The following is a 27,066-nucleotide window of genomic DNA, read 5'->3' as shown; positions in this document are numbered from 1 at the left end:
CAATAAACTTTGATCACATCAGTTAACATTTACCCTGATAATCTATGGAAGTGTTTTGTTGAACCGCATTTCTAAAGGGTTGAATCTGTTAAACAGAGACGAGTATTGAAATCACACGCGCTCAGCTGTCTGGCTGTCTCTGTGTGCTTGAGCTCGCATCGTTGGCAGGTCTCCAGCTTTCTGCATTAAAAAGCCGCCTCTCATAGAGCGCAGGCCCTTCTAACCCGAGGCCAGGATGAGCGCGGCACCACACAATCACAGTTAGCTGACAGACGACAGCTCACAGGCGCCCTGATTCATGCATATTTGCCTGCGTTTGCGCCGTGTTCCTGTGAATGACGTCTGCTGTGTTCACTGTCTGTGACGTACATATACTCACTTCGCATCAATCTGCATCGTTTATGACAGCAGAAAGTGTATGAATACACTGTTGAAGGTTCTTGAATATTTCATGTTTGTTCTTAATTTTCATCTTCCTGGATTTATTTGCATTAGGGTTGGGCATCTAAGCTATAATGCCGATCCGATACGCATCTCGATACAAAGAATACGATCCGATATATTAGCGATACATTTGTGACATATTGCGATGCAACACGATACGATTCACACCCATATCACGATACAATGCGATATTTCAGCACTAACTAATTAGATCAAGTTTATGAGATGATGTGAAAGAGGGCCATTTTAGAACATATAGCACATATTATTTAAGTATTTTCAAGATAAACAGAATGTATAAGTGCAATATATATTAAAAAATATATATATTTGCACTCTTTCAACATAAATAAATTTAGCATTGCACAACAAGAATTGTGATTTAACTTTTCAACTATGAAAACAAGTTTTACAAAGATATATTTTGCCACTGATTATTCAAAACTTAAGGTGGTGAACTAGCAGTGTTATGCTGCTTTGAAACATCACTGTCACTGTAAACAACAGGCTAATAAAAATATAACAAACCAGCAATCTTCTTGCTGTGAGGTGGTCAAAATACCCACTGTGCCACCGTGACACCCATTATTTTTATCATTATTATTATTAATATTATTATTATTATAATTAAATAAAAATTAACAGGAGGAGGTGTTTAAAACCTTCGTTCTCCGTGACACTAGGCTGAATATCTTTGCAGATAAACAATGCAATAGCATTCGTTATTGGCGTAGAGCGAGCAGAACTGTTGCGCATGGGAAAAAAAACTTTCAATGCTTTTCTCACCACTTTTGGAGCTGGTTGAAGCAGTGCGAAAGCCGGGGATGCAGAAACACTGGAAGATGCTTTCACAACAACACCGTGGCGCCGCTTCAAGTGAGATATCAGATTAGTCGTACTGCCCGCGTATTTTACAGATGCGCGGCACATTTTGCAAATTGCATCTGTCCTGTCATGTCGTCCATCCTTAAATCCATAATGTTGCTTGCCATACTTTAGATTTAAAACTCAGTGGGGAATAAAATGTGTTTTGCTTCTCGCGCTTTCTGAGGGCGCTCCACTAGCTTCATCCGCACACCTGATACACTGAGTTGTAGTGTGTGCACATCCGCAAATCCGTTGCTAAGGCTTACTTTATGTAGGTCGATTAAATTATGCGCCAAAAACAGGTTGACAACACTTGTTAATAAATAAAAAATACATTCTATATTAAAAATATAAGCTGTATCTCGGAAAAATCGATGCATCTCGCAAAAACCGATGCATCTCGATTTGCTTCCAAAATTTCATTCATCCTCTGCTGCTCAACCGATGCACTCGCATCGTGCACGCGCATGACCACGTATCGATACATATCGGTTAATCTTCCCATCCCTAATTTGCATAGTTGCACAGGATGACCAGTTTTTATTTAAGGTACCACTAGACTTTTGGATCATTTTATTTGAACTCTTGTAATTTTCTTATAAGGTAGCCATGTACTAATACTTTATGGTTTAAAACATAAAAACTTAGCCATAACTATACGCTTTTATGACTTACCAGATATTTTACAAGGCGCTTATATTTAGCTTAACATGACATTTAAAGGCTTAACTAGGTTAATTAGGTCAATTAGGCAGGTTAGGGTAATTAGGCAAGCGGTTCTATAATGATGGTTTGTTCTGTAGACTATCGAAAAAAAATTGCTTAAAGGGACAAATAATATTAACCTTAAGGTGTTTTTTAAAGGATTAAAATCTCATTTTATTCTAGCTGAAATAAAACAAATAAGACTTTCTCCAGAAAAAAAAAATATTACAGGAAATACTGTGAAAAATTCCTTGCACTGTCAAGCAAAATTTGGGAAATATTTGAAGAAAACAAATTCACAGGAGGGCGAATAATTTTAACTTCAACTATACACTCTTAGGTACACACTTAACTATACACACTTTATTAGGTACACCTGTCCAACTGCTTGTTAACGCAATTTTCTGATTAGCCAATCACATGGCAGCAACTGTATTTAGGCATGTAGACATGGCATGCAATGGTTGAGTATTTCAGAAACCGCTGATCTATTGGGATTTTCATGCATAACCATCTCAAGAGATTACAGAGAATGTTCTGAAAAAGAGAGAATATCCATTGAGCAGCAGTTCTGTGGGTGCAAATGCCTTGTTGATGCCAGAGGTCAGAGGAGAATGGCCAGACTGGTTCCAGCTAATGTAAAGGCAACAGTAACTCACATAATCACTCGTTACAACTAAGGTCTTCAGAAGAGAATCTCTGAATGAACAACACATCCAACCTTGAGACGGATGGGCTACAGCGGCAGAGACCACACCAGGTGCCACTCCTGTCAGCTAAGAACAGGAAACTGAGGCTACAATTCACACAGGGTCACCATAATAAGACAATAGAAGACCAGGAAAAACGTTGCCTTGTCTGATGACTCTTGATTTCTGCATCAACATTCGAACGGTAGGGTCAGAATTTGGCGTCAACAACATGAAATCATGGGTCCATCCTGCGTTGCATCAATGGTTCAGGCTGCTGGTGGTGGTGTAATGGTGTGGGGGATATTTTCTTAGCACACTTTTGGCCCATTAGTACCAATTGAGCATCGTGTCAACGCCTAAGCTTACCGGAGTTTTGTTGCTGAATATATCCATCTTTTTTTAATTCTTTTTTATTAAACATTTTGATTTTGAACAAAGCCCAAGATCCACCTAACAAAAAGTTTCAAACAAAATAAAAAACAGTAATGTTGTAATAATAAGTACAAAATCAGTATTGAATCATAAATGATACAGTCTCTCTCATATTTAACCAAAATGTTTATTTACTGGCACCATTTATTTTGGCTGTGGTGTATTCCAAACTAATAATGTCCTGTAGATAGAGCCTCCAGGATAGATCAGTTGGAGCAGATGGGACAAGTAATGGTTTCAGGATTGTTTTTTGCAGCAGTCAGAACAACTGACAGAATCTTTCTTTGGTTGATGGATAAGGAGAGTGATGAATCGTCCAGCATGAGAAAAATCAATGGATCGCATTTGATCTGAGTTTCCACAATTTCCATCTTTTTATGACCACAGTGTACCCATCATCTGATGGCTACTTGCAGCAGGATTCCTTAAACATGACAATGAGTTCACTGTACTTAAATGGCCTCCTCAGTCACCAGAACTCAATCCATTTGAGCACCTTGGTGGTGGAACGGGAGATTTGCATCATGGATGTGCAGCTGACAAATTTGCAGCAACTGCGTGATGCTATCATGTCAATATGGACCAAAGTCTCTGAGGAATATTTCCAGTATTAAATCTATGCCACAAAGAATTAAGCAGAATTAAGTTCTGAAAGCAAAAGGGGTCTTACCCGGTACTAGTAAGGTGTATCTAATAATGTGGCTGGTAAGTGTATATACTGTATACACACAGTCAAGTTGATCTATACTACTGTTGAACCAAAATATATTACTACAATCATGGTCTTTAGTGATTCATAAAATTGAACTCAATACCTACCACCATTTTAGGAGTCAAAAAGAATAAATAAAGATAAAACAAAATTAATTCCTGTGGCTCCTGGCAGGTCTTATGAAGTGAAACGTTTAGTCTGTGCAAGAAGCTGAGCATTATTTACATTGCACGTGTTTGTGTTGTGTCCTCCATAGGTGTGCTCTCTTCTCTTCTGAAGCTTCACCACGGCCCTCACCTGTGTGCTCCACTGTTTCTCCTGCGAGTCATCCTGGGCTGATCGGCGCTTCCTGCTGCGCCCCCGCACCGTCTCTCCCGCCACTGTCGCCATGACCCGCTCCAAAACCTTTCAGGCCTATCTGCCCCACTGCCATCGCACATACAGCTGCATTCACTGCCGGGCGCACCTGGCCAACCACGACGAGCTCATCTCAAAGGTCAGTCAGTGATTTAAAGTGAACTAAGAACTGAACAAGAAATCGGAAATTAAATCAAGATTGAAATTTAGCTAAAGTTGCAATTACCATCAATATCTTGCCAGGGAAGCATGGCTCTGTGATCAGTAGTAAATCTGTCTTGCGTGTAAACTGCAAGAATGCCACTAAGAAGAGATACCGGAAATCAAACAGAGGGTAAATAGTTTTTTGATTAATGCCTTACTCACACTAGCCCTGACTTTGCAGCTGCCTGTCGCCGACCCGCTGCAAACGCAAGTCTGTGCAGGTCTACAGAATACAACTGGCCTCTGAGCAAGCTGAGAGAGAATCACGTGAGCTCTACTGGTACTCCTATTGGCTGTTACTCAAGAAAGTCGCTCTTCATTTGCATAAAGTTGAAGGATTCTCAACTTTGTTGCATTGCTCAATATGCCTACCTGGTCACCAACGGTCGCTGTCGCTCGCGTATGGCCGTTTCCACTGTCAAAAGCCGTACCGAACCATACCGTTACACTTTCTCGGCACCCTTTCGAAAGGGTACCAAACACGAGAAAGGGTACCAAAAGGAGGAGCTAGACACGCAGCTGAACACTATTTGTTTACAGAGATGCGTCATTTGCTTACGCAACAAGCCAGAATCAAAACAAAAGAGCCGCCATGTTTGAAATACACAGCGAGAGATTACAGCGGAATTAAATATATGTAAAATAACGAGCCATGGTCGACTCGGGCTCAAACAAACCTTGTCGTTGTCTTGATGAACAGCCACAAAGCCAAAAAAATTTGCAGATTTACCCTGTGCCCCCGTAGTTTTTTACGAGCCAGTCTGAAGCGCAAGCGTTTTTTTTCCTTGCGCTTGCCGTGCGTCTATATCTGAAATAACAAACTTCTTGAGCTCATGATAATAACATGCGCTTGATAATTGACGTGCTTTTGAAACCTGATCGTGTAAGAAGCGAGAATTACACATTCAGAAAGAAAAGGACAAACCGAGAGTGAAGCGCAGACAAAAACGAGATGCTGAAAAATAGGAGCACATTTTTTTTTCAGCAAACGTGAACACACTGTCTTGTTTAACTATTATCTTCACCTTTTGGACTATTATGAACTTAGAAAGATGGAATTGCTCTCTAACAGAGGCTACATGTGCTGCTGAAGATTACAGACACAAATAAGAGGTTTGCTCTGACTGTGGGCTATATTTGCTGTTGTTTTTTTAACCTAAATAAGGACTAAATGTCTGCTGTTTGTGGTTCTTCTGTAGTTGGTAACATATCGGAGACTGTAAGGGTCTGTATGTGTTCATATATGTTCATTTATTTATTTTTATTTTATATAATCGCAAATGTTGCAGTAGATCATTGATCTGCAGTTTTAATCAAATCTTGTTCATAGAAAAGTTAGTAATAAACATTTATACGGAAGTATTTATGTGTATAACTCTGTTTTGTGAGAAGTGCTTCTCATATGATATGTAAGCCACCATTAAGGCTTTATTGTTGACATTTCCTCGAGTGAAAATGATGCGACTGAAACTCCCTATCACACACCACGCCCACCAAAAGAGTACCCTTGGTAGTGGAAACGCAAGTCTGATAAAGGTGACGCGTACCGACCCAAACCGTACCGTACTGTACCAGTCAGTGGAAACGAGCCAATAGGTGGAGGTGGAAGTCGCTCACTCTTCGTTAAAATGAACCCTAGTAGCAAAGAATTCTGGCCCAGATTTGGCAAAAAGCTGGCACAGCAGGCATTCATCCGGCACTGGCAAACAGCATGTGGGCCAAACATGGCCTGGGTTTGGCAGAGGTGGCACCGTTTTTAAGGCGGCACACAAGATTTGGGCCAGATGAAAAATGTAGTATTTGGCCCAGATTTAAAAATTTGATAAGTGGGCCATGTGAGTTTGGCCAGTCTCGACCCACATTTAAAATACACTAAAATCATTTTTGAGTAAAGAAAAAAAATTCTACCAATCATGTCACTTTGAGAAAAAGCGTGCCCATAGTGTGCCTAAAGCGCATCACTCCATGGGTTTATCAATTTCATTGCAATCGTGACACACCAACCTATCTGGCCCAGTTCAGGCCCAGTTATGAGTTATTAACTTGGCTGAGACTTGGCCCAGATATGGTCTGTGTTTGGCCCTCTTCTGGAAGCCAAATTTGGTCCAGTCATGTACCGTAATTCACTGCGGCATGTGGGCCAAGCAAAACCTGATTGTGTGGGCCAGAGCTGGGCCAGAGAAATTTCGCTATGTGGGAATGGTCGCTTTGCCACTGCGAGTCGCTCGTAGTGTGAATGAGGCTTAAGTGTGAACAATCAGAGTGGTGCAGGCTTTCAGAGTGAAGTTTATTTATTAACTAATTTCGAGAGGATCACATGCTTATGATTGCTTGCAGCCGGCCACGCATTATTCAAATTATCTGGTTAAATAAAGAAACATATATATGATTTACTAATCAGACGATTCCTAAGCCACTGTAAATACCCTGTACCATATGACAGCCATCTTCGTTTTGAAGAGTCCCCCCTTCCACCCCTACTCCTCCTCTTTTCCTAGATGGGTGGCACGGTGGCCCAGTGTTTAGCACTTTTGCCTCACAGCAAGAACGTCACTCGTTCTAGTCCTATACCAAGCCAGCCCCGGGGTTCCCCAGTTTCCTCCCATCATCCAAAAACAGGCAACTTAAGTTAATTGAATAATCCAAATCTGCACCACAGACATGCTCCTAGTAAGTAGTTATCTCTTAAGAGCAATCACTATCTGTTCATTATCTACTACAGCAGGGGAGTTCTCCTGAAAGAAAAGGAGATTTGAAATCATGGATGTGCAGCCGACAAATCTGCAGCAACTGCGTGATGCTATCATGTCAATATGGACTAAAATCTCTGAGGAGTATTTCCTGTACCCTGTTGAATCTATGCCACAAAGGATTAAGGCAGTTCTGAAGGCTAGTAAGGTGTACCTAATAAAGTGGCCGGTGAGAGTATTTTTAATGCTGAGTACAAATGTAAACACCTGCCCAATAATATCTGCGTAAAACGATAAATAAGAGTTATAATGCCAAAAAATGTCCCTTTTAATATATTTTTAAATATAATAGTATAAATAATATTTCCTTCCAATTATAATATTTAAAAAGTCTTACTGAGCTGAAATGTAGAAACTGTGTGGCATTATTAAATGTAATGAAGTACTTTTTCCTTTTTTTTAAATTGACCCATCCTCGGATGAATAGTTTAAGTCCATATTTATTAGTCCAACCTACTGTATAATCCTGCTGTCGCTGAATCACACACACACACACACACACACACACACACACACACACACACACACACACACACACACACACACACACACCTCCCCTGGCACAGTTTTAAACCCCATATGGTGCCTATTTGTGAGGTGTGTGTCATTATGTGTGAAATATGTGTCAAGGATTATTAATAGCACCTGTAATTCACAATGCGTGTGTGGTGTGTATGAGTTTTTGTCTGTTATCGGCAGGCAGAAAGTGGGTCAGTAAGTCACTCCACTGCTCGATGTATGTCACACAATCAAGGATCACAGGAAGCAGGTCATCGTTTGGGCTTTTTGTGTGAGCCAAGAGTCACAATAATCACGTCTCTAGATGACATACCCATAATGCAACACAAGTCTGCTGATTGTTTCCGAGTTTTTGTGGAGCGATTGTGTGTTTACAGATTGTCCAGATTTGTTTTTGATTTATTCGTTAGTCGTTCGCATGCTAAATAAAGCCTCACTTGTGTTTGGGATGGAGAGCTTTGCAGGCAGAACCGAGGGTCAAATGATAATTACATTTACATTAGTTTGACTCCCTTTGAATCAAATAAAGGGAGCGACATTGTAATTGTAGCAGCTTCAAAGTAGGCTAATAGAGTTTTGTAAAATAGGAGGCTTGTGTTTTTGATCTAAGCTCTAAATCAGGTACAGTGTGAAAAGCGATTAGTTGCTTTACTTAAAAACAGTAAATAAATCTGTTGTAACTTGGAACTATTAAGCTGACTTAACTTCATTTTTATAGTTATGCACTTAGTTTATTTACTTAATACTTTTAAGGGGTCATGAACTAAATCTGTTTTTTATTTTATATAGTTCTCTGAGGTCACTTACAGTATGATGGGATTAAGATTTTAATATAAAATCATTATAATTTAGAACTGACTGACTATTTTCTGTCTTTTTTTGACCCCTCATCAGAACGCTCTTTGAATAGGCGTGGCTAATTGTAGATTCAGAAGTAAACGCCCACTGCTCTGATTGGCTGACTATTTTACATATTAACAAGGTTAAACTGGCAGTGAGCTAGAAGTGGGCATGGATCTTCTGTGGAGGCGGAGCTTATCCACTCATTCATCATAGAGTTGAACATTCCAGAACATGTTGTTTTGCCATGATATCTTTAACAAAAACAGTTTTGAGCTCTGAAACTTACAGGATGATTTTTATAGTCCTCTTATATCAAAATACCCGATAAATTTTGGGTTGTCACTTTACGACCCCATTAAATAATTGAATTTCAATTTCAAAAACTTTATTCTCCATTAACCAGTGATAGAAATGTGTCTTAGGTAAGACTCACATAAACACAATACAAGAACCACACCCACACAACACCTAAACCACACTACAGCACACAATAATAAATATCAGCCTTAAAACACATGTGGAGGTCTGTATTCCCATGGTTATACCGCGAGACCTGACCAGATTTCTTGCGAATAGGAGCAGGCGGTCTAACAATATATCTCTCCCGAGTCCTGACGTTATTTCTGAACAGCATATCTGTGATTTCCTCATTCTTATTGAGCACCGATACAGCCAGTGCTCACGACTGTTACACATGCTGAACGCATGACCAGTGCTTTCTGCACATGCTTATTGTCGTACAGTCTGTGTGCGCATCTTCTGCATAACGGTCCTTAGAGCAGGCTTTACCATGGCAGAGCAAACTGAAGATGTTCTGTCTTTGAAGGACGGTTAGCTTGCATTAGAAAACCATCAGTTAACTGTTAGGAAATCCACATCAGGCAATGATGTATGGAAGTCTTTTTCATGTGTCATAGACGCAAATGGAAAAAAATACCCTTTATGTGATTGTAATAATACCTCAAAGTTTTATCCTTAAGCACACTCTCAGAAATAAAGACACGCGAGCTGTCACTGGAGTGGTACCTTTTCAAAAGGTACAAATTTGTGCCTAAAAGGTCCATATTAATACCTCAAGGGAACATATTAGTACCTAAAAAGTACAAAAGTGTTCCTTTTAAAATTTGTAGGTACTGTAATAGTAATTTGGACCCTTCAAGTACAAATGTGTACCATTTGAAAAGGTACCACCCCAGTGACAGCTCGCATACCTCTTCTGAGAGTGCAGTCACAAGACTGGAACTTCAGGTTTAAGGCGCCATTCATGTCTCATCACAAAGGGGCAAACAAAATTGACAGTTTGTCACGGAACAGAATGCAAAGCAAAAATAGTGCGGTTAAACTTTATCAATGAAAAAAGTCAAAACAAGGCAGTCTGTCATTTAACAAGGCACACAGAGCTGAATCTTCAAAAGGGAAACTCAAAAGGCAACCTACTTGGCCGAGAGAGAGAGAGGAGAGGGCAGGCTGGTTCCGAGAGCCTAACACTGCGATGCGGAGAACGTCTGACCTCCAGGTGCTGATGGTCAGAGCACAGTTATGGATGAGAGCACACTTTAACAGGGTTCAGCCAACTTGCACATACAATGAAGATCACGGCAAGACAGATGCAGAAAGATGCAGGTTAGTGGAGGGCTAAACACACTTAAAGTAACGCATGGAGCAACAATAAACTGACAACAGAGCGAGTGAAATGGAGAAAGATATAGGAATGCCAATAAGGGTAAAGAGAAAACAGGTGACTGGTGATCAGTGGTCGCGCTAATTACAAGAGCTAACAGCTGATAGCAGGACACAGAGGGGAAGGAGTTCACAATGATCAAACCAGATTCATGACACATTTAGCCTACAATACTTGCACAACCTACAGTTGTATTTGTTATCTCTCTCTTTTGGTAGTACCCGATTTAAACCTGAGATTTCGGAAACCAGATCTAAATCTATCAGGAACGGTCGAGTTGGGTAGAAAGTTATTCTAAGCGGGCAGTGGGTGAACAAAGACTTATTATACAGTGGGAGTGGACGGGTGCGGACAAACCTCTAAAAAATCAGTCTTGTGCAGACCTCTAAACACAAGCTCCTGACAGAACTGTTTGTCCTAATTTAAACCATGAATCACAGTTGGAAATAATTACTGAACGTTTGTTGGTATTGTCCTTGTCTGTGGTGTGCTGAAATAAACAACAGCCTGGTGGAAGAATCTGGAAAAAACAATGTAATGGATGAGAAGGATCAGAAACAACAGAGTCAACTAACTGGGTTTGTGTACATTGTATAAAAACTTGGGAAAGAAAATGTGATTCAGCATTTGGATAGCTTTAGATATGAGTTATGTTATAAATATGATATTATTTTACTCCTATTCATAGAGCACAAAAATTGAATAATTTAAATGTTTTAAATTATTGGTTACTTTGGATTGCTTTTTACTCCGCAGTATTTAACTGTTTATCCATTGTGGCCTTTTTTCATGTCTACTCATTTTGAGGCACTAACAATTAAAATAAGTTTGTGTTTAAAAGGGCAAGGTTTTAAAAACAATATAGTTATCGCCATCATATAGTCATTTTCATTTATCCTAGTGAGCAGGAATTGCAAAAATGATCACAGACAAATAGATTATATGTGTGTCATGCATGGAGTTAAAAGTAGTACTATTAAAACTGCAAAAAAAATAAGCATTTCTTCTCCACTTCAATTTAATAGTAATGAATGATTTATCTGCTGAGACTGTCCAATTTAATTTATGGATTAGAATTAATCATTTTATCCACTTTTTCACTGAAAATACTTCATACTTTCAATAGGTTTATGATTACGTTCAGGTGTGTAATGTATTATGTTACAAGTGCTTAGCTTACCCAGGTGTTTCAATCAGGTTTTGTAGGTTATTAGGCTCGAGATAGAGAAAGAAAACCTTTGTTCATGCGATTATGTCCAGCACATACAAAATCAAAGCACCCTAATGATGTTTTGAACCACATCCATATGGCCAAACAGCTTCAGACGGCTGTAATCATGACCCTGCCCCTGTTTCACATCAGTACAGGGAAATCTGATCCACCAAGGTTGTAAAGCAAAGGGAATTACATTTTTCCGAAAGATTTGCTGATTGTGCAGCCGCAATACCAGCCGTGAAGTAAAACACACTTCAGCCAATTTGGCATTTATTAGAGTTGAAAAATCAAACATAGATTCAGTTATTTATGCAAGAAGTCCAAAATGATAAAAATAAGTAAAGTTTATTTATAAACAAATTTCGAGAGTATCACGTGCTTATGATTGTTCACAGCTGTTCCGACTTTAGCTAATAACCGATTATCCTATCAGACGATCCTTAACTCACTATACATAACCAGACTTTTCTCATCTCAATATCTTCGTCTCGAAGAACCCCCCCTCTCCCCGTGGTCACGTAGGTTTTCCCCGAGTCCTGCGGTTTCCTCCCACAGTTCAAAAACAAGCACTCTTAAAAAAAAAAACCTCCCTCTCGCCTTGCAACGGGAGGGAGCCCAGGGCTCGAGGATCTTATAAGCTCAGGGCTCTCTCCCGGGACAGCATGCCAAACTAGCCTTATTATCAATCATCAGCTAAGTGTGAACTCTTGAAATGTATTTAAGAGATTCTACAGGCAAAAGAGTTATATATATTATAATATGTCTGTGCGTGCATGCATATTTTAATGCTATGAAAAACATTTTGAGTCAACTTTTACGTTTATCTTTTCATAACATGTAATTCCAGACAGGAACATCCAGATTTCTGTTATATGTTTGCTTTATTAGACATATTTGCACCTGTGAATTGCACATTATTTATTTATTTAACATTTTTTATGATTTGAACTTTTTATTGATTTTTCTTGTTTCAAATAATGCACATAAATATCAACTAGAGAGCATTAATGTAAAGCAGAACAAAACAAAATAAAGAAATACAATAAAGAAATAACATCATATAAAATCAGTAAGTAAACCAAGCCAAAAATACATAAAAGAAAAAAGCAGGGGGGTGCTAATATCTTAGCCTTAATTATTATTTTGTCTAGTTACATGTTTGTTAACATTGTGGGTAGCAGAAATTAAGAAATGTTCCAAATTTATCAAAATAAATGTCAATTTTTCCATGTAAACTGTAGAACAGGGGTTCCCAAACTTTTCAGCATGCAACCCCTAAAATGACAATGCCAGTGACTCGCGACCCCCAATATTCTATGAGGTGGTTATAAATACTGAAACCTTGCATGCAATGGCACACACACACCAATACACCCGGGTATATTCTTCATTTAATGTCATTGCTGTAAATGGGCCAGAAAGTTTAACCTGGTGTTATAAAATCAATCTGCTGCATCTGACACTATTGCTGTTTTTTTAATATAATGTAATTACCACTGGGGTCACAATCCAATAGAACTAGTAACTATAAGCTACTATATAGTATATATAGTAACTATAAACGACTATTTTTTTCTCTTCAGAAAGTTACAGATGAAATATGGTCATTCTTATATGGTTTAATAAAAATAAATAGATTTTTTTAAAACAACCCCCTTCATTGTCCCGCGACTCCTCGAGGAATTCCGTTCCCCACTTTGAGAACCACTGCTGTGGAAGTGTTTTTCAAAAGCTGCAACTCGTCCTAACTCTGAGATCCACTCGAAGATCGGAGGTCTACTGGAAGATTTCCAGTTTTTAACAATGACCCGTCTGCCTAGCATGATACAGCTCTTTATCCACTGTGATTCAGCTTTATTCATGTGGCTTAAGGGACAGGGGTCACCAAGTATGTATAAGCTTTGGCAAAAGTCATACTGGGTCTGCAATATTTGTACAAGGTATCCATGCACCTCTCTCCAAAAATGTTGGACTTCTGGGCATTGCCATAAAACATGAAATAGGTCACCTGCTTCTTCTTGGCATCGCCAGCATTCTGGATTGTTTTTGAAACCTGCTCTGAACAGTCTCTTAGGAGTCCAGTAAAATTGATGTAAAACTTTATACCACAGGTGTAAAATCCAGTTCCTGGAGGGCCACAACTCTGCACAGTTTAGTTTTAACCCTAATTAAACACAGTTACCTGTAGGTTTCAACCAAACTTGCAGGACTCAATTAGTTTGATCAGGTGTGTTTAATTAGGGTCAAAGCTAAACTGCAGAGCTGCGGCCCTCCTGGAACTGAATTTGACACCTGTGCTTTACACTGTATTAGACGTGTTGTAAGATCTCAAGACATTATTTTAAATTCCCAGCAATTTTTTTTTTCTTCTTCTCCCAGTTCTCATCTTCAAATGTGCAACCCAAATCTTTATCTCATATTATCTTGACAGCAGAACTAATATTTTGACTCGTTCGACTGAGTTGTGCATAGTATTTAGAAGCTTCATGGCCAGTATAATATTGAGGACCAAGTTATCAATATTTTTACCTTAGGAGAATTTGAAGGGGAGCCAAAGACGTTTGTGATAAAACAGCCACATTTCAACTGTCGGGCCAGTGTGAGCCAGGGCTTTTATCAGGACGGGCCAGGCCAATTGCCCGGGAGGTTGAGTAGTGAGGCCGAAATCATGTGGCATTTCCAGAACGTCTCCCGAATCAAACGTCACACAACCCGCCCACTTCAGCGGGAATCAGGCAGATAAGCACACTATCGCATTATCACCAAACCATTAAAATGAAGACAACCGAAACAAACAAATGACCCATTACTATACAGCATTACATTAAGTAAAATAATACCTAAGTATTTCCGTTCATTATATTTGTTTACTCACCGACTGACTGTTGGCATCGTGCATCGAGTGGTCTCGCCAATAACAGAGGGACCCAGCGCAGTGAGTGCACCATCCATAATATATAACCACAAAAATTCTCCATTAATAACTCGGTATGAAATATATTTTATAACATCCTCATAAGGTAGACGTCGTCATACATTTAGCCCAAATGCTCCGGAGAGACCTGAAACTCAAAATTTTCCCCATAGGCTATATGACACTTAATAGGTAATTCCCCTTTATTTAAGGATGTTGCATATTATTCGTTTATCTTAAGTAATGGAAAGTGAAGTGTTTTAGCACTCAAGAGTATGCCACTATTTACTTTATTAGCTGTTTACTAATAAAGCTCTACATTTATCATTTCATTTTTAAATTTTATCACGTCATATAAAAACATAAATGTCCTTGTTTGATGACAGAAAAGAAGGTCGTTTCTGCTTTCACTCACCCAAAAAATGCTCTGTTTGCGTGATTTGATTAATATCATCATATGCAAATACCTTATAAATAATATTTTAAACCTCCTCCGGTGTTTATTGTTTTTAAAAAAATATCTAAAATCTTTTTTTCAGACAGGCCTTTGTAAAATGAAATTTTAATATGGCTTTGAAATTTACTCCAACTGCAGATACCTCCAGAACTGATTATTATGCAGATTAGATTTTTGCTTAAGTCTTTCAAAAGATATTAATTTGTCATCTTCATAAAGATCTTCCAAAATGTTAATATCATCTATCCATTGCTTCCATAACACTGGTGTTCTACCTATTAACAGTTTTGGATTGGCCTAGATAGAAGATGAAGGAGTTAAGAAAGGGTCAGATTGAAAAATCTGGAATGTCTTTTTCTAAATTGTTTGGAGATGTGAAATAATTGGATGATTATGTACTGGCAGTGGTAATTTCACAATTAATAAGGACTCAAATGGTATTGATGGGTAACTGATTTATCCATGTTTAGGGGGCACGTTCTGGAGGTAACATTCATTGTCCCAGGTGCCTCAAACCAATTGCATAATGATACACGTTATTTATTTTTTTAAATGTAATCAGGCGAATCATTTGAATTATTCAACTTGTCACCAATAACTGGTGGTTTTAGTTTCATATTTATTTATTCATTACAGACCAAGGTACCTGCACAAGAACACACTTAAGGAAAATAATGTTTATTTATGATAGTATATATATCTTTAAAGTTTTTCTTTAAACTAGACATTTTTTTCCCCATGCACCAAATCAGAAATGTTCACTTTAGTGGTATTTGCACTAAACTTCATGTCTTCATTTATATCTACAAACCTAAACATAAAGAAGTTTATTGCTTTTATTCATTTATTTTCTGTGTGTTAGTTTTTAGTGTTTTCGCATGCATGTAGTGACAAAGACAGATTGACAGATTTCATTCGTAATCTTTCATTTTGCTTTATTTCCTTTGCAGTCTTTTCAAGGGAGTCAAGGCAGGGCCTACCTCTTCAACTCAGTGTAAGTACTGTAGTGTGTCCTTGTGCGAATTGTTTCAGATTTATGGCTTGTCACTTTACCACTTTTTGTTGCATACAAAGCAGCAAAACAACAAGCCATAAATCTTAAACATTTCAGAATGGTTAGTAATTATGTTGGCTTGAGAAATATGCCACATTACATCTTTCCAAACTTTTCAGATGTACAGTTTTCATATTCTATAGACTTTCACTCAATAAAGTGATAGCAACAGCAAAGAAATTTTAGCTATGTGCTAAAAATGGTAGCAACATGCTAATTCTTCTTGGTGTAGTGTTAAAACATGCTGATAACAGGTTTAAGATAACACAAGCTACATTTTAAACATGCTGGCAGTTTTCAAATTCAAACTAGCCACATGTAAACCATGTGCCCAAAAACATTAGCAGCCTGTTCATAATACTCGTAAAACAGTAACATAATACTAGTAAACTCATACAAAATGTGATAAACAAATATGCTACACATGTTAAACATGGTAAATGTGTTAATTCAAATCAGCAACATGCTAACATGTTTTTTTTATCTGAATCTGCAAACTATGTTAGTCATGTATAAAAATGCTAATAGCACACTGATTTATGTTAGCAACTTAAGCTGAAGCATGTTACCATGTGCTAAAAACAACATAACAACGCTAACAACATGTTAAATGTGTTCAAAATGGTAAAACATGCTCACAGTCTGCAAAGTACCATGATAAAAACATGCTTGCTACATTTAAAACATGCTAGCAACATTCAAATTCATTCCAGCAAGATGTTAGCTATATGCCAAAAAACATTAGCAACATGTTAATTAATACCAGAAAACAATGGGCAAATATGATAAACAAATATGCTACACATGCAATTAAAAGAGTTAGCAAAATGTTAAACGATAAATAGGTAGATAGGCTATATGTTTAATATTCAATCAAATGTTTTTACAAATATGACTCTGAATCCAAACTATGCTAATCATGTATAATAATGTAATTAACATGCTGGTTGATGTTAGCAATTCTAGCTGAAGCATGTGTTAAAACATGTTAACAACATGCTAAACGTTTTAGAAACAGTAAAACACGTTACTAACATGCTAATCCTTCCTAGGAGTCTGCAAAGTACCATTATTAAAAGCATGCTAGGTACATTTTAAAAATGCTAGCAACATTCAAATTCATTCCAGCAACATGCTAGCTATGTGCCAAAAAACATTCGCAACACGTTAATTAATACTAGAACACACATGCATAAATATGGTAAACTAATATGCTACACATACAATAAAAAGAGTTCATTTTTGATAGCAACAGGGTAGATATATGCTAACCTGCTAACATGTTTTTTAATCTGATTTTGAATCCAAATTATGTTAGATCATGTATAACAATGCTAGTAACATCCTGATTTATGTTAGCTACTAATGCTGAAGCATTGTTACCATGTGTTAAAACATGCTAACAACATGCTAAACGTTTTTAGAAACAGTAAAACATATTACTAACATTCTAATCCATGCTCACAGTGTTGAAAGTACCATATTAAAAACATGCTAGCTACTTTTTAAACATGCTAGCAGCATTCAAATTTATTCTAGCAACATGTTAGCTATGTGCCAAAAAACATTAGCAACATGTTAATTAATACCAGAAAACACATGCTTAAATATGATAAACTAATATGCTACACATACAAAAATAGTAAATTTTTAATAGCAACAGGGTAGATATTTGCTAACCTGCTAACATGTTTTTGTATCTGATTCTGATTCCAAACTATGTTAGATCATGTATAACAATGCTAGTAACATGCTGATTTGTTAGCTACTCATGCTGAAGCATTGTTACCATATGTTATACCATATGTAGCAACCTGTCAATTAATACCGTCAAATACATACAAAAATAAAATAAACAAATATGCTACACATACAATAAAAAGAGTTAGCAAAATGTTAAACATGGTAGATATAGGCTATGTTTATTAAAGTCAACAACATGCTAACATGTTTTTTAAACATCTGAATCTGCAAACTATGGTAGTTGTATAAAAAAATGCTAGTAACATGCAGATTTATGTTAGCAACTCTGTGTTAAAACATGCTAACAACATGTTAAACATGTTAGAAACATTAAACCATGTTACTAACATGCTAATTTATGCTCACAGTGTGCAAAGTACCACGATAAGAACATGCTAGCAGCATGATATTTCATGTTAGCATGGCCTTAAATCCTGTAAAAAACATTTGTCATTTGCTAGCGACGTGCAAACCATGCTACCAACAAAAATGGCTACTGTTTTTGTTTTTTTTGTTTTTGTAATTGATTTCTCTCGTCATCAATCAGGGTGAATGTGGGCTGTGGTCCAGCAGAGGAGCGGGTCCTGCTGACGGGTCTGCACGCTGTGGCCGACATCTACTGTGAGAACTGTAAAACCACTCTGGGCTGGAAATATGTAAGTTCTCAATCACACCAGAAATATGGAGGTGTTTTGTGTTTTCCGTTTATTTATGGTTGTTAATTGTGGGAGCTCTGTCGACTTTTGTTGTTGAAAATTCAACTCTACAGATTAAGAAAGTGACTTTTACTGACTTTTCACAGACAATAGATCAGTTTAAACCAAGTGTGCCGCAAGCCTGTGTTTGAGTGAAGGTCTCGGCTGTTAGATCGCCCCCTGCGGGCTGGCTGCAGTACAAGTCATAAAGCCCACCTCCCCGTGTTAATGAAGGAGACTTGAGCCCAAATAAAAAAAATTATTACACTTGCAATAAAAAGAAAGATGAAAGATAGCTCTGGTCGATTAAGGCACTGGTTATTGTTCTGAAATAGGTGCAGATCTTCATTTTTGTAAAAAGTTTGTTTTTAGCAGTAATTTAATGCTGGGCGTGTCATCGTGATTGACAGCTGTGATTGACAGTTTCTCAAAGCAACGCGTCTGAGCTTCGGCAGGAGACTGAAGTGTTATTATTCGATTTCTGTGTTATTTCACCTTGACAAAATGAGTTCAACAGTAAACTATAGTTTCTGACATACATGATCCTGGTGGAACACTGTTTATTCGCTAAGTTCAGGGCTTTTTTCGGGCTTTATTAGTTTGCTGATACACGCCTAACCACCCCGATAGCAAAATACACTCGGGCCAGTTCTGGCTAGATTCTCACCTGCCGGAGACTTACCCCTCAGAGCTCAGACTGACTACCTCTGCTGGACCTACTCCGGATGCCTGGACTCACTGCCCGATTCCAGCCCGAGTCAATCGAGCCAGATGCGGCGGCCGAGCGAGCCGGCGCTGCCGCATGCGAGCCGGAATCAGCCTGCGTCGCTGCGAGTAGGTTATGCGCTGCGGCCCGGAGCTGGCGCGATTGAATATATAAAACCCTCATCTTTGTTAACGTTATTACATCCATTTGTGTTGATATGACAGCAAACGCATGCTGAGAATTTCGGGGGGCGTGGTTGATTTTACATAAAGCGTTTGGTTGGAAGCTCGACTCGATTTTCGCGGCTCCTCCTCTGGCTCCATCAGACAATCCTTCTGCGCATGTCAAGGCTCCAATTTCAGCAGTCTTTTGCGACAGTTTGTGCCCGTCAAGCAGGCGTTTTGCCCTCAAGGCGTTCAATGGGAAAAGGGGCTGTCGCGTCGTCCATATTTTTTACAGTCATTAGTTTAAACTATTAAAAATGTCAATAAAAGTATTTTTTTTACTTTTCAAGGTTAAAAGGTGTTGCAAAGATCAAGATCCCATAATGCAATGCAAAAGTATAAATAAAAGGGGAAAAATAACAAAATTAAAAACATGAATCACAAAATACTGAAAATACTTTTTATAGTGCAGACTCACTCACAACAGACAGACACTCTCATTTTACAGCTTTCTCCCCGCCAGTCCAGATTACTCCTCTACTGTATATCTCGTATATGAGGGATAAGACCCGGACACAGCTCATCAAGAGAGATACTTTAAGTGGCTTTTCTACACTCTCGTGACCTGCTTCCCACGTCACTAATCTACTGCTGACAGCCTCCTGAGTGCCTTGTGCTTTGCAAGACACAACAGTATTATTACAGTCGTTTGGCTTTGAATTTTGTAGTCTTCACAGTCTAGCAGATGGCTAATCAGCCGGACACACTTCAGGAAATGTAAACAAGTTCCCTCTCTGTTTAATGTCTGGTAGTTTATTTGGCTACAATTTTTTATTTAATTTTTATTTAGCATGTCGTGGTGTCATTTGACCGTAAATAATGTACAATTTTATATAACTTACAAAAACTAAATTGTAAAAGTTGTTAATTTAAATGTTCTGTTCACCAAAGGAAATTAGATCAAATTATTGGATTCCACAGAAATATTAAGCAGTAGTTTTTAGTGAGAAAATATATAGAAATAAATGTAAACGCATAGTAAAACTAGTATGCTTCTTCATGTTAGCACACTGTCAAATAACAACAGCTAAAACATGTTACCTATGCATAGATATATACACTATATTGCATACGGAGTCTGAGCATGCGTCAATAGCGCCGCCATATTTGTACAGTGCTCCCAGGACAAATGTCATTCAACCACACTAGTCAAGACAGTGTGCCAATGTGAAGATGCTGGACTTTACAGGTGTAGCACTTTACGTGTACAGGTGTAGTAACGAACAAACAAAGAAAACAAACACAGATTAGCGATCTGCTTGATGACTCGACTGATCTTCACGGCTGCTTCGCACTACAGTCTCCATGTATCTGTGTTTGCACTTGGTGAAGAGCGGTAAACTGATGAGCACTGGTGAACACTATAATAAATCAGCGCTGTTTTTGAACGGTAAATGTTAGCGGGAAATGGACGTTTTTAAAACTTCAGTACCGGGACAGCACTATTACATACAACATGAGGGTGTGCTGCAGAGGACTGCAGTGTTTTATCACTCATCGGGTTACATAGGCTAAAGCAGGAAAGCTATGAACTGAAGCCTAGCAGGGCACTTGAGCATATTACTCTTAAAGAGATTGTGATGTTTTTTTATGCTAATTTGCTTTTAATTGTTTAAATTAAACTTACTAAATGATATTAAAGTGATGTTTACACCATTTCTGCATTTTGATATATCTGCAACAGCTGGAGGTTTGTAGTCCACAGCATGTTAGTGCAATGTTTACAGTGCTCCTATACCTCCGGGTTTCTTCCCACCGCAGCCTCGCTTTGGTTCTTTAAAATGGTGGCTGCCTGAAATAAGCGTATTGTCCTGTGGCTGCCATCGCCTCATCTAAGTGGATGCTGCACACTGGTGGTGGTGTGGAAAGATCCCTTGCATGGTTGTGAAGTGCTTTGGGTGTATGGCCATACACAATAAATGTGCTATATAAACACACACATTACGTTACAAATGTTTCTTTTAATACCCCTACTGAAAAGTCCAGCTTAAACCAGCCTAGGCTGGTTGGCTGGTTTTAGCTGGTCGACCAGGCTGGTTTTAGAGGAGTTTTGGCCATTTCCAGGCTGGTTTCCAGCTATTTCCAGCCTTGTCTTAGCTGGTCAGGCTGGGAGATGACCAGCTAAAACCAGCTTGACCAGCCTAGCCAAGCTGGGAGCCCAGCCAAAACCAGCTATATCCAGCTTAAACCAGGGTGGTCAAGCTGGTTTTAGCTGGTTTTAGCAGGTCATTTTCCAGCCTGACCAGCTAAGACCAGGCTGGAAATGGCTGGAAACCAGCCTGTAAATGGCCAAAACCCCTCTAAAACCAGGCTTGTCAACCAGCTAAAACCAGCCAACCAGCCTAGGCTGGTTTAAGCTGGATTTTTCAGCAGGGACTGCTATTTAATTGTCCCATGTATAGTGAGGTCAAAACAGTGACAAAATTTGCGCTTAGAAAATAGGCTTTGTTACTTAGAAAACAGTTTGTCACTTCCACCTAAATGGATCAACAATTTTTTGACGTCACCCAATACTTCCGTTTGTCATCAAATCTTGACCAATCAAATGCTCTCTAGTATCTGACATGCCCCGCCCCCTTCAAGATGCTTCTCATTTGCTTTTGATTTGATGTGTTTGAGCTCAACCACTCCCACTGGCAAAGCTGTGATAAAAACCAAACGCTATTGGCTGTTTTTAAAAGGGGAGGAGCTACTCTATGTCCCGCCGTCTCTTAATTTTTCAGTTGAGATTATGTCAAACAGGGCAGCGTGGTGGCAAGTGGGTAGCGATGTTGCCTAACAGCAAGAAGGTCTCTGGTTCGAGCCTCACCTGGGTCAGTTGGCATTTATGTGTGGAGTTTGCATGGTCTCTCTGTGTTGGCATTGGTTTCCTGCGGGTGCTCCGGTTTCCCCCACAAGTCCAAACACATGCGCTATAGGTGAATTGGGTTAGCTAAATTGTTCGTAGTGTTTGAGTGTGAATGAGAGTGTATGGATGTTTCCCAATTGGAAACAGATGGAAGGGCATCCGCTACGTAAAACATGCTGGATAAGTTGGCAGGTTATTCCGCCGTGGTGACCCCTGATAAATAAAGTGACTAAGCTGAAAAGAAAATGAATGAATGAATTATGTCAAACATTGAATAAAAAATTTACATTTCAAAGCAACTCACGGGACCTTTAACAGTGTTGTATTTGATTGACACACCCAGAAAAGCTGCCCGACAGATGTCCATTATTTTTGGCTTGACATTCTCCTGACCGTTTGTCTCCCTCCCTCTTCTTCTTTCCATTAGGAGCATGCCTTCGAAAGCAGTCAGAAGTACAAGGAGGGCAAATTCATCATCGAGCTGGCCCACATGATCAAGGACAACGGCTGGGACTGAAGAGCCTGAGCTCCCCGTGGCCCATAATGCTGGAAAGAAGATGAATAATTAGTTTCATTATCTGGCTGTAACTTCCTCCCTGGAAATCGATCTACCTGACACGCACCTCGAAACCTTGAGGATGCAAGGTTCATAGCAGCAGCAGCAGCAGAATCGCAAACCCCCTCTATTCCCGTGTATATGTATGAATACACGTGCGTGACTGAGCGAATGTGTGCCGGCTAGACACCAAGTGTTTGTATGGTGCAAGATTTTTCCTAATTGATTTAAGGGAGCGCAAACTGACACAAATCGATGTTTGCTTTCCTTTGTTGGGTTGGCCAAGGTCACAGTTTTGTCCCACACTCAGGTTTAACTAATGGCTGGATCCAATGGTAAAAGAAGGGTGAATGATGAACCCGTTTAAGCACGGCACCTTTGAACTCATCTGTGTTTTAAATGAGGGCCAGATTTACTACACAGGGCGAAATAGCGTGCTGCGCAATCCCATAAAAGTGCAAGATTTAAAGAGCTATTTTTTTTTAAATGACAAATGCAATCTATCAAGAACAATTTCGAAGTGTTCACACTTGTAGTTTGGTTATCTTGGTGTGTTTGGTCTGGACCAAAGATGCAAAAATAATAGATTTTATTTTGGTTCACTTATGCCGAGTTCAGACTACATGATTTTAGGCCCGATTTTGACTCACTGACAGGTTTTGAGGAATCGCCGACAAATGCCTGAACTCACAGGCAAATCAGTGCTTGTTCGTGTGAGTAACAGTCGCACAGTGTGAACTATCAAAGACGTGATCTGAGAGAATCGCCGAAGAGTCGCCGACACCCGTGAGATATCTGGCATGCTAAATATCTGGACCTGTTGGCGATTCAAAATCATGCCGTGTGAAATGTGTTCTGACTGAAAATAACATCCAATGAGAGAGCAGCATCCAGGCCAGCGGGAAGATGGGGTAATTGGTCTGCCGAAATGTGTATATTCCATACAAGCTGAAGCTGATCAGTCAGTTCTTGTCACCTGACTCGCTGTGTTTGTGGCATTCATTCAACTGAGTGCGACTGGAAGGCGCGATCATGTTACCTCCACTGGAAAAAACGAACTTGCGTGAACTAGAAAAGACGGGATATGCGAACAGCATATCCTACAATGCTGCCGTCATTTGCAATGACGTTGATCTTCTTGTTGACAAATGGGTTGCGGATCCATTCCTTGGCAGTTCGTGGGTTCTTTACTGGGCCTTTTACTCTTAGCAAAGAAACTTGCCAAATATGTCTGTTTCTTACTCATTTTGCTGCTTGTGAGTTACATTTGGGTGCTCAAGTGACTGAGATGTAACTGAGAGAATGCGGTTATTTTTCTAAATAAAATACTTTTCAAAATAAAAGATCGTCTAGATTTAGATAATAAATATACCAGAAATAGGTAGTGATTTCTTGTTCCGCTCGGTACCAATTCATCCACGGACCGGTACTGGTTCGTTGCCCGGTTGTTGAGGACCCGTGTACCATGTGACCTTGCATTGTTTCCAAAGTGACTTCTCACGTGTGTTTGTGAGACGTAGTTTGCGGACAGAGACAAAGTTGCCTGCGATTCTTCCTATTGTAAAGTCATTGTAAAGTCCTATTCTCAATCTTGCAGTATAAACACAGCAGCGGAGGAATGCTACCCCAGATAGTCATGTAGTATGAAAACGTTTGTGATGTGACTACTTTGAAAATCCTGCAGTCTGAACTCGGCATTAAGGCTGGTTTATATTTTTGCATCGAGTTTTCGGCGTGACCCATGACCCATGTAGCTGTGCATTTATATTTCTGCATGCTGTTTGCGTTACTCTGCAATAACACTTCCGAAACGCTATCTGGCAGTAGATTTGTATGTTCCTCTGTGTTGAGTTTCTTCGCTGGTGTTTTGTTTTATTCTGAATACTACCTTACTGTAGAAGTAGCTCATTCAGAGGCGGGAGCCAGCGGGCGTGCAACAATTTTAACCGTGAGGTAAACACAAAACAAAAGTTTCCATCTGCAGCTCCTTCACGGGACTCCACACTTGTAAACACTCGCTCCATTGGGTTTGTGGCTCTCAGCACCATCCACACTCATCACAGCTACCAAGCCGACCAATCACAGAGCTTGCACTATGCATCATTGTGACGTGTAGTTACATGTTTGAGAGATGCACATTGGCGTCAAGCATGGCAAGGGCTATGCGACCGTGCAAAGGTTGCTCCGGAACATAAGCATGAATGTAGTATAAATCAGCCGTTAGCGCTCACAATCTCAGCCATTAAGACTAAATCTGTAGCTGTAGCAACACAAAAAATATTTCTTTTTATGAAATATATTTTTCAGCAGAGCTAATTTAATATTCATACATGTGATGGTTGATGAAATGTGAGCCAAAACAGTGCCAGAAATATCTCCGTCACACACAAATGAAGATTTGCGATGAGGCATTTACGACACATATATTGAACTGTAATGGGCAACATTGTGACTATGATAAAAAAAGTATGCTTAAAAAATCAGTCAAAAAAAAAGAACTGCTCTATTAGAGCAATCCCACCAGCTTTCTTCATCAAACCAAACCCGATAAGTGTAAACACCCTGACGTCAACATGTTACCACACATCTTATGTTTACGGCATTCCTCATCCTGCGATCACAAAAAGCGCAAAATAGGTTGACATGCTTGTTTTCATCCTCAAATAATGGCGCAAACACTAGCAAACTGTGTACCACAAACCTTAGTAAATCATGTTGCATGATTAATTTAAAGGGCTATACGTAGAATTCAGAAATATTGTTAATATCGTTAGTGTCATCACCGGTGGCCGTTAAATGAACTGCAGCAGCAACTTGTTCTGGCTCTTTTACACTGAGCGGTTCAGTACAGTACGGTACGCATTTATTTACGTTTCCACTGTCAAAAGTAACCAAATAATGGGTGACACTTTAGGACACAATTCATGGTAATTACAAACCAATAATATGTCTTGGTTTGTTAAATTTGTCTTGTATCCAGGACCTGATCATCATGATATGAATATGTTTGCGTTAGTAAATAGGCAACAACACATTTCATTACACAAGCTGCTTATACATAAATATATAACAAACTCTGAAAGAGAAACGCAATAAGCTGCAAAAATAACTCGCGCCTTTCCATCACTGCGTGTCTTCACACTATAGTTGTTTTGACAATGTTTGTGCTGGCGCAAGCTGTTAGTAAATCTGGCCCTGAAACGTAAGCGTCGTCCATTTTGTTTTCCCTCTTTTCTTTATTTCTCTGTCACTTGCATGTTGTTTATTTATACGTCTATTTATTGATCTGTTCATTTCGACGTTTGTTTAGGGATGTTACGCCTATGGTAAACCGTAGCAACCACAGTGGTCTTACTTGTGACCTCGTATAGCGGAAGTAGTAGCGTTTGATAGAGGTTTGTGTGCACATTTCCTCTCCAGATTGTGATCTGCCTCCTTTTGAATGTGATTATGGAGTTAATGAGGCATTTATATGCCATTTATAGGGCACAGGTCGCGTACATTAGCCAGAGCAAAGTCTTCAGCCCAAGAAAAGGGAACTGAGGCGTTTTACAGCCTGTGATGTTCCCGCCATCAAACCACAAATCAAGTGGTAAACCAGACTCTTTTTTTTCGGGATCGACAGCTAGTAAATGTGGCCGCTGAATGAGGTCATCCAAGAGAGGCTCGTAAATAAAAAGCCTTGAACAACCAAAGACTCTTTCATCAACTATAGGCTGACCAAACTGAGCTCGAGGTTCTGATTTAGTCACGTCGTTGTGTTTCGTTTGGTTCAGTTGTATTGTGACTTCATTGGTTTAGGTGGTGTTGATGTTAATGTATATTGTCTTATTTTATTGAGTGTACATTTATGATCAGTCATCATGTGTTGTTTTAGCACTCAATCTGTGTATTTATCATTCTGTGGGACCGCTTTTCCTATTCCAATGGTTTTTGTTTTGTTTTTTTTTGGGGGGGGGTTTAAAGAAAAAAGTTTGTGTGAGGAATTTGGAATCAGTATTTCATCTGATATCAATAAAGCTCTCATTTTACGATTGATGTTTTAATTTTCATTGGGAAGATATTAAGATATTTAATCAAAAGGTTTTGGGTTGGTAACATTTTAAGTAGTGAACCATTTCTTGTGCAGCATTTATTATTAATTAAAATATTAATTAACAGTGAACAAATATTTAAAATATAGTTATTTAATTCAATTCAATTAATCTTTATTTCTATAGTACTTTTACAATGTAGATTGTGTTAAAGCAGCTTACCATAGAAGTTCTAGTAAACTGAAACTGCTTCAGTTTTCAGATTTGAAGTTCAGTGTATTTAGTTCAGTGTGGTTGCATTTTCACTGCTGAAAGTCCAAATGATGACGAGCAAATCCATTGATGCGCAGCTCCACAAGTCCCAAACCAAGCAAGCCAGTGGCGAAAGTGGGGGAACAAACTTCACCACTTGA

General features: G+C 39.0%; 1 protein-coding gene across 1 annotated transcript in view; it reads left to right on the top strand.

Annotated features, from left to right (window-relative positions):
• Positions 1-26,655, top strand: part of ypel2a (yippee-like 2a) — a 39,048-nt gene extending 12,393 nt beyond the window's left edge. Inside the window, exons 2-5 of the mRNA XM_001343922.9 lie at positions 4,109-4,348; positions 15,744-15,787; positions 18,138-18,246; positions 22,491-26,655. Coding sequence (XP_001343958.4) covers positions 4,241-4,348; positions 15,744-15,787; positions 18,138-18,246; positions 22,491-22,580 — 351 coding nt within the window. The 5' untranslated portion in view covers positions 4,109-4,240 and the 3' untranslated portion in view covers positions 22,581-26,655. The remainder of the gene's footprint in view (positions 1-4,108; positions 4,349-15,743; positions 15,788-18,137; positions 18,247-22,490) is intronic.
• The last annotated feature ends 411 nt before the right edge of the window (positions 26,656-27,066 follow it).

Source organism: Danio rerio, chromosome 10 (assembly GCF_049306965.1).
Source record: "Danio rerio strain Tuebingen ecotype United States chromosome 10, GRCz12tu, whole genome shotgun sequence".
NCBI lineage: Eukaryota > Metazoa > Chordata > Actinopteri > Cypriniformes > Danionidae > Danio > Danio rerio.
Note: the sequence above shows the minus strand (reverse complement) of the source record. Positions and strands in the feature narration are given on the sequence as shown.